Here is a 13,980-nt window from a genome sequence, read left to right as displayed (position 1 = left end):
GTTATCATGTGTAAAATCATACAAGTGTTCGGTAAACAGGAAGTTGTCGAGTGATGAATCTGAAAACGCATCACACGGTATAGCTGACTTATATAAATCCTGAAACCAAATTTCAGAAATCCTTGTATTGTAGTTCCTGAGAAAAATGTGACGAAAATTTTCAACTTGGCTATCATGTGTAAAATCAGACAAGTGTTCGGTAAACAGGAAGTTGTCAAGTGATGAATCTGAAAACGCATCACACGGTATGGCTGACATATATAAATGTTGATACCAAATTACAGAAAGGGTGGATGTGTAGTTCCTGAGAAAAATGTGACGAAAGTTTCATGGGACGGACTGACTGACGGACGGACTGACGGACTGATGGACGGACGGACAGACAGAGGTAAAACAGTATACCCCCCCTTTTTTAAAGCGGGGGTATACTGTTGTGACGAAAGTTTCATGGGACGGACTGACTGACGGACTGATGGACTGACGGACGGACGGACAGACAGAGGTAAAACAGTATACCCCCCCTTTTTTAAAGCGGGGGTATAACAAAAATAAATACATTATTTTACATATGGTTTATTAAGGAGTCAACACAGTGCCTATTGCTATGTATACATCAGGTGCACACAATGACCAACACAATTGGTCATATCATCATTTCTATAGCATTGTGTTACATGTATCGTATTAGAAATGAAATCTTTAAAAACGAAATCAATATGATAGTAACATGATTTTGCGTATTGTGTTTCAATTGAAATTGTGCATTAATACTAAGGATTGTATATATAAGAAATTTGAAGGTTAATCCTCGAGCAAACAATTTAAAAAAATGACAATATTTGTCTTTTATGCATATGGCATATACATTATTTTATATGATCTGACAACTTTTACAGTTTTCCGAGTTTTTTGACATTAGGATAATGTAAATTTGAATTGTTGTAAAATAACAACTAAAGAGACAATGCATCGCTTATATAATCAATTATTGATATTACTTGGGCAATGCAATGCGTTGCAGTCAGATGTTGTATGTTCCGTTGCATTTCCAGTGCACTGCTTTCCACCATGATTTGGTACCGGATTGGAACACGTTCTATTCCTTATTCTTATCTTTTCCCCACCACCACACGTGAAACTACACGAGAACCAAGAACTCCAAATTCCAAATGATGACCACTCACCATCAACTTCAATGAAATAAGTATGTAAATAAAGGCAGCAGTAGTTTTCCAATGACAAAATCCCGTCAAACAAATTAGAAGTGACAAATCAACGAAATAAACATTACTTGAGTGAATCGTATGCACCCTAAAAGGACCGAAGCAATGAGCGTCGACAGATAAAGCTATTCTTGCAATGCAGGATTGCTTTAAGGGGAAACGAAATAAATGTTCGATTGTTCACTGATTTTTCTGTATTTGCAGTTTTAAGCAAGATTGTTGTTATTATAAATACTTTATGCATTAAATGGTACTTTTTATTTATTTCGCCTTTTATATTTTCAGTCGATTCCATTGTTTTCCTCATTAGTGCTGGTTAGTTACATATAACGACACATAGCAATAGCAAGGTGTAAAATATCGACATTAAGAGCCAACCTGTCGTAAAAATTAAACTCAAGCCACCACGAATTAATCTATTTTAATGGGGAAATCGTCAAATCTTTCGGGTCGAAGCGTTCTAGGTGAAGAAAATTATTTGCTGTTCCTGTCATTGAACACCCCTAGTTTTTGGTGTGGTTCGTGTTGTTTATTCTTTAGTTTTCTATGTTGTGTCATTTGTACTATTGTTTGTCTTTTTGTCTTTTTCATTTTTAGCCATGGCGTTGTCAGTTTATTGTCGATTTATGAGTTTGACTGTCCCTTTGGTATCTTTCGTCCCTCTTTTAAAATGTTGACGTTAAGGACGACAAAAAATGTGACGAAAAGTTTTAACTTGTATGTCATGTATAAATGATGTAAGTGCTCGGTAAACCGGAAGTTATTGAGTGATGAATCTAAAAACACATCACACTGTATAGCTAACTAATACAAACCCTAAAACCAAATTTCAGAAATCGTTGTAATGTAATTCCATAGAAAGATGCGACCAAAAATATGCATCGAACGGACGAACTGATGGACGGATGGATGGACTGACGGATTGACATATGTGGGGGTATAACATTTCAAATTGGAACGACCCGATCAATTCATACACAATATAGTTCTCTTTTACCGCGTGTTTGTTTATTACTTTTTATTTAATCAGTGAAAATGTTTGCATAGTTATAATAATGAAATGTGACTTTACTTGGACAAGGTAACAAGTTGCAGTGAGAAGAAGTATTTTCCATGGAATTTCCGATGCACTGTTTCCCGCCATATTTTGGTAATGGGTTTGAACACGTCCTGTTCCTACTTCTTGACTTTTCACCACCACCACAACCTACACTACATACAGACCAAGAACTCCAAGTTCCAAAGGGCGACCATTCGCCATCAACTTTAATAGAAGAAGAGAGCTATGTTTAAATAATCTTTTAATTCATAGCTATCATTAAAACACATATTGACGTTAACACTTTTTTTTTAAAACATTTCGTGGGTAAATAATTAAAAAAAATAGAAGGAGGATTCGTTTTATTTTTTTGAACCATATTTTATTTTTCGAGATTCATCTTGGAAAATTGTAGGAGAATTAAATACCTTTTTATTATGTATTTGTTGGGTACAGTTGAAGATGTGAGTTGAAAAAATGTCATTCAAAAAGTTTTCATATGTGTGTTTCGAAATTCAATTTCCCTTAACACAACTCTTGCCTATATAGCGTTGTGTTAATGAAAAAAAGATTTAAGGTAATTACTTTCACAATGATATGTATTGCAGTCAGAAGAAGCATTTTCTAGTGCATTTCCATTGCACTGTTTTCCACCATAGTTGGGTACAGGATTTGAACATGTCCTACTTCTGCTTCTGGACTTTTTACCACCACCACAAGTTACACTGCATTCAGACCACGAACTCCATGTTCCGTAGGATGACCACCCACCATCAACTTCAATGAGTTGTATTGAAATGATTATTATATATCCATTTTATATGAATATAAAAAAACATTATGGAGATTTTCGTAATTCATATTCATTTCTCTACATTGCTTATCAATTCGGCTCTTAAAATGTATTTGTTTTCAGAATTAAAGAATGAATTATAAGTTCAAATGACAAAATAATATTAAATCATAGTTGGTTAGACCGTTGTGTTTCCCGTTTGAATGGTTTTACACTAGTAATTTTGAGGCTCTTTATAGCTTGTTGTTCGGTGTGAGCCAAGGCTCCGTGTTAAAGGCCGTACATTGACCTATAAGGGTTTACTTTTATAAATTGTTATTTGGATGGAGAGTTGTCTCATTGACACTCTCACCACATCTTCCTATATCTATTATATCGTGTTTTTGTCTTTTCTCAATAGCATAATCTACAAAATGTAAAGTGGAATCATTTGAACATAATGATTGATCATTTAAGGCAATTTACTCTCGTATACTGATAAGCAAGTATGTTTTTATAGCTTTTATAGCCGACCATATGGTATGGGTTTCTTTCGTTGCTGGAAGCCGTTCGATTGCCTTTAATTACTTACATCCATTCCATTTGAATTTTGGTGGATAGCTTTCTCATTGGCAATCATACCAAAAAACGCGCGTCTGGTACAAGACAAAAGTAAGGTTTAATTTTCTATGAGTTTTATATTCTTAAATGACTTGTTCAAAATTTGTGGATTATCACAAATGCACCATTTTTTAGGTTTCATTTTTATTAGATGGGGTACTCAACATCAGCATTTCGCTTACTTATACTCTATTTAAGTGAAACTATGTATAAAATAAGAATAATTAACAAAATTGGCTACTGTGATTTATGTTGTACCGTATTTTTTTATATCCTTTCTTATAAAAGATACAACTTTACAACTTTTTTTTATATTTTATAAAGTGAAATTTAATTTTCTCCGAAATAGAAAAAAGTGAAATGTGAATCAAATATACAATATATTGGTAACATAATGAAATATGACTTTACTTGGACAATGTAACGTGTTGCAGTCAGAAGTATCATTTTCCACTTCATTTTCAGTGCACTGTTTCCCGCCATATTTTGGTACAGGATTGGAACATGACCTATTTCTACTTCTTGACATTACACCTCCACCACAAGTTACACTACACACAGACCAAGAACTCCATACATCGTAGGATGACCACCCACCGTTAACTTTAATAAATAATATTGATATATTTATATGGTGTTTGAGCAAAAGTACGTGGTCTTCTTTCAATCTGTATTAAAAAAGGGAAATAGATATCTAAAAATATAGTTTATGTTTATAGATTGCAAACAAGAAGTGTCTATCTCGTTTGAGATAATATGAGAAAAAAGGTTTAAAGTAGAGAACAGTCCAGGGTTTTGTTTTCAAAACATTTGGGGTGAGGCTTCTTTGAAAAAAAGATTTATTTATAATTGGTTATCAAAGGTACTGAGGCTTCTTTGAAAAAAAAGATTTATTTATAATTGGTTATCAAAGGTACTGAGGCTTCTTTGAAAAAAAGATTTATTTATAATTGGTTATCAAAGGTACCAGGATTATAATTTAGTACGCCAGACGCGCGTTTCGTATTTATAAACATTGCCTATCAAAACTGCTGTAAATATATATATGTGTGTCCTCAATACTAAAGAAACTTCTTCGTTACCTTGAACTAATCAAATGTGTGATTATAATTATATTATATGTTCGCCTAGTGTCTGTGACAAACCAACAAGTTGTACATTAAAACAAAACTTTTCGTTAATCTGAAAATCAACACCGATTTTTCTATTACAGATTCTCGGTATTTTGCAACTACATATAAAAGACTTATTATCGTTCATAATGAACTATATGTGTTAGTGTTTGTTGTATATCGTATCTTAATTCTGGATAAATTATATTTTGAGGGTTACAATTTGCCAATTTAACTACATTTACAATTATGTGAAACTAAATTTTCCCTGAATTACCAAAAACATAAATGTACGATGCAATGTTATTATGATTGAATATAACTTTACTTGGACAAGGTGACATGTTGCAGTCAAAAGTAACATTTTCCACTTCATTTCCGATGCACTGTTTCCCACCAAATTTTGGTTCAGGGTTTGAACATGTCCTATTTCTATTTCTTGACTTAACACCTCCACCACAGGTTACACTACACACAGACCAAGAACTCCATACATCGTAGGATGACCACCCACCGTCAACTTTAATAAATAATATTGATATATTTATCATTGTCTGTATTTCTGAATAATAGATTAGCTGACTGTTAGCCAGAACAACTCATGGATTTCCATGTGCAAGTGTTGTTTGTGCAAAAGTACTTGGTCTTCTTTCAAGCTGTGTTAGAAAGGGAAATGAATATTTAAATATACAAAATCAACAAGGTGTCCATTAAATTAAAACCTTTCGTTAATCTGAAACTCAACACCGATTTTCTATTTCAGATTCTCGGTATTTGGCAACTACATATAAAATAGGTATCAAAGGTACCAGGATTATAATTTAGTACGCCAGACGCACGTTTCGTCTACATAAGACTGATTAGTGACGCACAAATCAAAATATTTATAAAGCCAAAGAAGTAAAAAGTTGAAGAGCATTGAGGATCCAAAATTCCAAAAAGTTGTGCCAAATACGGCTAAGGTAATCTATACCTGGGATAAGAAAATCCTTAGTTTTTCGAAAATTCAAAGTTTTGTAAACACGAAATTTATAAAAATGACCACATTATTGATATTCATGTCAACACAGAAGTGTTGACTACTGGGCTGGTGATACCCTCGGGGACGAAACGTCCACCAGCAGTGGCATCGACTCAGTGGTGTAAATAGTTATAAAAGGGACCAGGATTATAAGTTAGTACGCCATACACGCGTTTCGTCTACATAAGACTCATCAGTGACGCTCAAATCAAAATATTTATAAAGCCAAAGAAGTAAAAAGTTGAAGAGCATTTAGGATCCAAAATTTCAAAAAGTTGTGCCAAATACGGCTAAGGTAATCTATACCTGGAATAAGAAAATCCTTAGTTTTCGAAAATTCAAAGTTTTGTAAACAGAAAATTTATAAAAATGACCACATTATTGATATTCATGTCAACACAGAAGTGTTGACAACTGTGCTGGTGATACCCTCGGGGACGAAACGTCCACAGGCAGTGGCATCGACCCAGTGGTGTAAATAGTTATCAAAGGTACCAGGATTAAAAGACTTATTATCGTTCGTAATGAACTATATGTGTTAGTGTTTGTTGTATATCGTATCTTAATTCTGGATAAATTATATTTTGAGGGTTACAATTTGCAAATTTAACTACATTTACAATTATGTGAAACTAAATTTTCCCTGAATTACCAAAAACATTAAATGCACGATGCAATGTTATTATGATTGAATATAACTTTACTAGGACATGGTGACATGTTGCAGTCAGAAGTAACATTTTCCACTTCAATTCCGATGCACTGTTTCCCGCCATATTTTGGTACAGGGTTTGAGCATGTCCTATTTCTACTTCTTGACTTTTCACCTTCACCACAAGTTTCACTACATACGGACCAAGAACTCCATTCATCGTAGGATGACCACCCACCGTCAACTTTAATAAATAATATTGATATATTTATCATTGTCTGTGTTTCTGAATAATAAATTAGCTGACTATTAGCCAGAACAACTAATAGATATACATGTACAAGTGTTGTTTGTGCAAAAGTACGTGGTCTCTTTTAAGCTGTGTTAGATATGGAAATGAATATTTAAATATACAAAATCAACAAGGTGTCCCTTTAATTAAATCCTTTCGTTAAAGTGAAACTCAACAACGACATCTCTCTTAATGATTCTCAGCAACTACATATTAAAATCTGACTATCTTTCATAATGAGCTATATGTGTTAGTGTTTGTTGTATATCGTATCTTAATGCTGAATATATTCTATTTTAAGGGTAACAATTTGCCAATTTAATTACATTTTACAATTATGTGAAACTTAATTTTTCCATGAATTGTACGATGCATTTTTATTATGATTGAATGTAATTTTACTTGGACAAGGCGACATGTTGCAGTCAGAAGTAACATTTTCCACTTCATTTCCGATGCACTGTTTCCCGCCATATTTTGGTACAGGGTTTGAGCATGTCCTATTTCTACTTCTTGACTTTACACCTCCACCACAAGTTACACTACACACAGACCAAGAACTCCATACATCGTAGGATGACCACCCACCGTCAACTTTAATAAATAGTATTGATATAATTATCATTGTCTGCATTTCTGAATAATACATTAGCTGATTATAAGCCAGAACAACTCATTGATTTACATTTACAAGTGCTGCTTGTGCAAAAGTACGTGGTCTTCTTTCAAGGTGTGTTAGAAAGAGGAATGAATATTTAAATATAAAAATCAGCAAGGTGTCCATTAAAGGTGTCCAGTATTTGCAACAACATATAAAAGACTGATTATCTTTCATAATGATATATATGTGCTAGTGTTTATTTTATATCGTATCTTAATGCTTAATATATTCTATTTTGGGGGTACAATTTGCCAATTTAATTACATTTTACATGAATTGTACGATGCATTGTTATTCTGATTGAATATAATTTTACTTGGACAAGGTGACATGTTGCAGTCAGAAGTAACATTTTCCACTTCATTTCCGATGCACTGTTTCCCGCCATATTTTGGTTCAGGGTTTGAGCATGTCCTATTTCTACTTCTTGACTTAACACCTCCACCACAGGTTACACTACACACAGACCAAGAACTCCATACATCGTAGGATGACCACCCACCGTCAACTTTAATAAATAATATTGATATATTTATCATTGTCTGTATTTCTGAATAATAGATTAGCTGACTGTTAGCCAGAACAACTCATGGATATATATGTACAAGTGTTGTTTGTGAAAACGTACGTGGTCTTCTTGCAAGCTGTGTTAGAAAGGGAAATGAATATTTAAATATACAAAATCAACAAGGTGTCCATTAAATTAAAACCTTTTTGTTAATCTGAAACTCAACACCGATTTTTCTATTACATATTCTCTGGTTTTTGCAACTACATATAAAAGACTTATTATCGTTCATAATGAACTATATGTGTTAGTGTTTGTTGTATATCGTATCTTAATTCTTGAAAAATTATCTTTTGAGGGTTACAATTTGCCAATTTAACTACATTTACAATTATGTGAAACTAAATTTTCCCTGAATTACCAAAAACATTAAATGTACGATGCAATGTTATTATGATTAAATATAACTTTACTTGGACAAGGTGACATGTTGCAGTCAGAAGTAACATTTTCCATTTCATTTCCCATGCACTGTTTCCCGCCATATTTTGGTTCAGGGTTTGAGCATGTCCTATTTCTACTTCTTGACTTTACACCTCCACCACAAGTTACACTACACATAGACCAAAAACTCCATACATAGTAGGATGACCACCCACCGTCAACTTCAATGAATAAAACACATTAGGCTTGAATACAAATTCTTACTTTTGATACATAGATCGTTATAAGTTGTAATTCCAACTTCAAAGCGTACATAAAATCGAGATAATTCTATGATTAACACATGTCTGTTTTATAAAGAAAAGTTAAGATTATGAGATTACAAAACCAGGCAAAATCTATCGAAACGTGTATTTCAAATATTTGTCTTCATTTTATCATACAGTTTCGAAAATATATGGCTTTTTAAATTCAAAGAGCATATAGTCCTTGCTTAGTCACGTCATTCGATGATTACTCGAGTATCCCATTGTGGATAGATGTAATAAAAACAGGTGAACAATTAGAAATCAGAATGTATGTTAGATGGCCCCATATCCATACAAGTTTTGTTAACCGATGATATTCAAAGCAGACAATACACGTTTGGCTTCTTTTTTTTCTCTCTGATTAAAAGAACAATTCGCGGAACATTTGTTGGCGGTGCTAAATTTCCATTGTTTTGCCAATTGAAACATAGTATCTTACGAAAATGTATAGGAAGTCATTATACTAACGATTCGATACGGTATAAACAAATACTATATAAACTATAATAATGTTATAATAAATACTGAAACATTACTAAGTTGCAATATATGGAAAAATGAGAAAAACATCTTATACATACCCCCATGGTATAGATTCACTTATCCACATTTTGCACAACTTTTCGTTTTATGGATATACAAATTTATATTTGATTTGGCGTACCAACAGTTTAAAAAAAATGAGAGTCACTTATGAGTCTTATGCACACATTCAAAATTTCATTTTATAAGACCTGTATATTTGATGGGTTTATCAAATCCCTGAAGTATATGTTCAAATTGCACAGCTGCTCCATAAAAGGATATAATTTGAAAACTAATAATGTATAAAATATGGGATAAATAAATTATAAAAAGATATTGATGAAATTACTTGGACATGCCATATAATTGCACAGGACTGCAGACGTCTCGGTTGTACTTCCTTCACACGATTGTCCGCCATATTTTGGTTCTGGATTTGTACATGTCCTATTTTTGCTTCTGGATTTGGTACCACCACCGCATGTGACATTACATGATGACCAAGGATTCCAACTTCCGAATGAAGACCAATCGCCATCAACTGCAATAAAACACATAACCTTGTAACGTCATAAAATTTATTTAAGTATTATTTGAAACTATAGTTACAAATGTATATCAGAATAAAAAGTTTCGATATTGTCATGTTTAGGAATCATATGATGATTGTATATCTTGAATACATAATTTTAAAATTGTAACTCGCACTTATTTAAAACTTGGTATATTGAATTGAATTCTGGCTATTGATAAAGACCAGGTGGTTCTATTTTCATGTGTTACTTTCTGTTGTATGGCTACTGTCATATTTGCCTATATCCTATATCCCCTCCATCCCTTGCATTCAATTATACATTCAAGGCGAAATATTATTCTAAAAAATACATTCAAGGCTAAATAAGACAATGAACAATGGGCGTTTAAGGCAAATGATTGATAGTCTCTGTTTGATTAAATTTTCAGTATATGTTCAATATGTATGTCTCCTCCATAAAAGGGTATAATTTGAAAACTAATAATGTATAAAATATGGGATAAATAAATTATAAAAAGATATTGATGAAATTACTTGGACATGCCATATAATTGCACAGGACTGCAGACGTCTCGGTTGTACTTCCTTCACACGATTGTCCGCCATATTTTGGTTCTGGATTTGTACATGTCCTATTTTTGCTTCTGGATTTGGTACCACCACCGCATGTGACATTACATGATGACCAAGGATTCCAACTTCCGAATGAGGACCAATCGCCATCAACTGCAATAAAACACCTAACCTTGTAACGTCATAAAATTTATTTAAGTATTATTTGAAACTATAGTTACAAATGTATATCAGAATAAAAAGTTTCGATATTGTCATGTTTAGGAATCATATGATGATTGTATATCTTGAATACATAATTTTAAAATTGTAACTCGCACTTATTTAAAACTTGGTATATTGAATTGAATTCTGGCTATTGATAAAGACCAGGTGGTTCTATTTTCATGTGTTACTTTCTGTTGTATGGCTACTGTCATATTTGCCTATATCCTATATCCCCTCCATCCCTTGCATTCAATTATACATTCAAGGCGAAATATTATTCTAAAAAATACATTCAAGGCTAAATAAGACAATGAACAATGGGCGTTTAAGGCAAATGATTGATAGTCTCTGTTTGATTAAATTTTCAGTATATGTTCAATATGTATGTCTCCTCCATAAAAGGGTATAATTTGAAAACTGATAATGTATAAAATATGGGATAAATAAATTATATAAAAGATATTAATTGAATTACTTGGACATGCCATGGAATTGCACAAGACTGCAAATGTCTCGATTGTACTTCCTTCACACGATTGTCCGCCATATTTTGGTTCTGGATTTGTACATGTCCTATTTTTGCTTCTAGATTTGGTTCCACCACCGCAGGTGACATTACATAATGACCAAGGACTCCAACTTCCGAATGAAGACCAATCGCCATCAACTGCAAAAAAAAAAACCTTAACCTTGCAACGGCCTCTAATTTATTTGAGTTTTGTTTGTAACTATAGTAATATCAGGATAACAATTCACAATATTGTCATGTGGTCCGAGACCACAATTATTTCGTAGTGCATTTCTTTTAGAACATAAATGAAAATAAAAAAAAAACCACCTGCGCTTTCTCAAACAAACTTTTACAGTGTGTTGTACTACTTTTGGGACAAATTATATAAAAATTATAGAACACTTCATCGGCTCTAACTCAAAATATGGACAATTTTATGTTTAGGGCGTCTTGAAATCTAATGACAGCTTCCGAAGTGCTAATTTTAAACCTTTTTCAGCTGGACCAAATCACTACTTTCCTTTAAAATTCTGGACCCAATTTTTTTTTACAGTGTAATGTCTTCTTCTTCTTTTAGTACAGAGTCGGACTCTTCTTGAGTGTATAAATAACTCTTGCTCGTGAAATCATGAGGCCTTCCCTCCTCACTTAATAAAAACTATTTACAGGAAAATTATTTACAAATAAAACTATGTACATCTGGGGTCAACGGAGATCTAGGTGTGTGAAGCTCCTGTCAAAGCCTCTGGCAGGATGGTAAGGCTGGCCTTGAACTCTTCTAGTGTAGCTGCTGTTGTGGCTTTTTCCGGTAGAGTGTTCCATTCCCTGGTTGATCTTGGGAAGAAGGAGTACCTGTATTGGTCTTTTAGAGTGCGCTGTTGGTGTATGCGGTGGCCTCCTCTGGTCCTTGAATCTCCGGGTTTGTAATAATTAGAGGGGTCAATATCCACCAATCTATTGCGGATCTTGTATGCCATGGTGAGTCGGTCTTTGCAGCGGCGATCTTTAAGAGGCTCCCATTTTAGTCTCTCTATTAAGGAGCTGACACAACCTGGGGATACATCTTGGTATTCATTGTACACGAACCTAGCTGCCCTTCTCTGTACTTGTTCTAGGTCTTTTTCAAGGGTATGTTGGTTAGGGTCCCATACAGTGGAGGCGTATTCCAGGGTAGGTCTGACCATGGTGATGTAGGCGTTAGCTTTGACTTCTGGTTTACACCGTTCTAGGTTCCTTCTCAGAAAGCCTAGTGTCCTTGATGCTTTGCCTACCGTCTGGTTGATATGTGTCTTCCACTGTAGGTCATTGTTTATGGTGACTCCCAGGTATTTCCCATGCTCGACTGCATCTAGTGTGTGACCATGTAGTTGGTAGTTCCTTATTAGTGGGTTTCTTTTGTTGGTAATCCGTATCACGATGCACTTCTCAGGATGGAAATTCATCTGCCATCGTGATTCCCACTCTTGGAGTTTGTTAAGGTCGTCTTGGAGTGTCTCGCTATCCTTTACATTCTTTATTTTTCTATATACTAGGCAATCGTCCGCAAATAACCTTGCATCAGAAGATGTTGATTGTGGCAGGTCATTAATGTAAGCCAGGAATAATAGGGGTCCGATGACTGTTCCCTGAGGCACCCCTGAGATGACGTCTAGGGGGCCAGACTTATGCCCTTCAAGCAATACGGATTGTGTTCTCTTGCTTAGGAAGTCTTGTATCCATTTGAGTGTTACTCCACGTATTCCGTAATAGTCCATTTTTTGGAGGAGTCTCTTGTGGGGCACTTTGTCAAAGGCTTTGGAGAAATCAAGCAGGATGATGTCTGTCTGTTCTCCATGGTCTAAATTCTTGCCAATTTCGTCTAGTGTTATCAGGAGTTGTGTTTCACAAGATCTTTTGGATCTGAAACCGTGTTGATGGTCACAAAGGATCTGGTGGCGGTCAAAGTGATCCATGATGGTGCTATGAACAATATGTTCCAATAGTTTGCAGCAGATTGAAGTCAATGAGACTGGCCGATAGTTAGAAGCTTTGTGTTTTTCTCCTTTTTTGAAGACTGGGACAATGTTGGCAGCTCGCCAGTCGTCAGGAATAATTCCAGTGTCCAAAGATCTCTGGTAAAGTATGGTCAGATATGGTGATATGTGTTCAGCTGCTTCTTTGAGTATATAGGCTGGAATTTCATCAGGCCCAGTGGCTTTGAATGGTCTTAGCCCACGGAGTAGCTTGTAAACTCCCGCCTGGCTGACTCTGATGTTGTCCATAGTTGGGTATGGACTTGGTCCTATATGTGGCATGTTATGTATGTCTTCTTTGGTGTAGACAGATTGAAACTGCTGGTTTAAGATTGAAGCTTTAGTTGGTGTATCACTGTGGAGTCCATCGTTGTCTTTGAGTGTAACAATGCCTGTGGATTCTTGTTTCCTGCTCTTAATGTAGGACCAAAATCGTTTTGGTTGCTCCTTGTGGTCTGTGCTTATGATGTCTTCCATGTATGTTCCATGAGCAATCCTAGATTCTTTCTGTAGCTTTGCCTTGAGAAATTTGTAGCGTTTCCAATCTTTAGTGTTTTTGGTTCTTTTAGCTTTGGTGTATGCACGCTGTTTGCTGTTGCTAATTTTACGTAACTGTGTGTTCATCCAAGGGTGGCTGTATCTCTCCTTGGTCTGTTTAGTTGGTACGTATGTGGTCATTGCTTTCATGATGATGCTCTTGAATTTATTCCACATTGCGTTGATATCATTGAAATTGGTGGTTTGAAATTCAGTGAAGTTATCAGTAAGGCTTTTGTTAATTCCCTCGATATTGGCTTTTTCCAGAGGTTGATGGTTCTACTAGTAGGTTTGGGTCTTGTTACTTTAGCTGCTAGGTCTAACAGTACGATGTCGTGGTCACTGTTTCCGATTGGAGGAAGTGTCTTACATCTCTCAAGATGACCTGGATGGGATGTAAACATAAGGTTCAAAGTGTTCTCCCCTC

The 13,980-nt window shown here is 34.7% G+C and overlaps 1 protein-coding gene across 1 annotated transcript in view; it reads right to left on the bottom strand.

The window, feature by feature from the left end:
* Positions 1-13,980, bottom strand: part of LOC143062078 (SCO-spondin-like) — a 79,045-nt gene that overhangs the window by 4,489 nt on the left and 60,576 nt on the right. The window contains exons 28-39 of the mRNA XM_076233930.1: positions 10,969-11,160; positions 10,248-10,439; positions 9,528-9,719; positions 8,375-8,566; positions 7,710-7,901; positions 7,135-7,326; positions 6,493-6,684; positions 5,096-5,287; positions 4,067-4,258; positions 2,848-3,039; positions 2,296-2,487; positions 999-1,190 (exon numbers count right to left, since the gene is read on the bottom strand). Coding sequence (XP_076090045.1) covers positions 999-1,190; positions 2,296-2,487; positions 2,848-3,039; positions 4,067-4,258; positions 5,096-5,287; positions 6,493-6,684; positions 7,135-7,326; positions 7,710-7,901; positions 8,375-8,566; positions 9,528-9,719; positions 10,248-10,439; positions 10,969-11,160 — 2,304 coding nt within the window. The remainder of the gene's footprint in view (positions 1-998; positions 1,191-2,295; positions 2,488-2,847; positions 3,040-4,066; positions 4,259-5,095; positions 5,288-6,492; positions 6,685-7,134; positions 7,327-7,709; positions 7,902-8,374; positions 8,567-9,527; positions 9,720-10,247; positions 10,440-10,968; positions 11,161-13,980) is intronic.

Source organism: Mytilus galloprovincialis, chromosome 1 (genome assembly GCF_965363235.1).
Source record: "Mytilus galloprovincialis chromosome 1, xbMytGall1.hap1.1, whole genome shotgun sequence".
NCBI lineage: Eukaryota > Metazoa > Mollusca > Bivalvia > Mytilida > Mytilidae > Mytilus > Mytilus galloprovincialis.
Note: the sequence above shows the minus strand (reverse complement) of the source record. Positions and strands in the feature narration are given on the sequence as shown.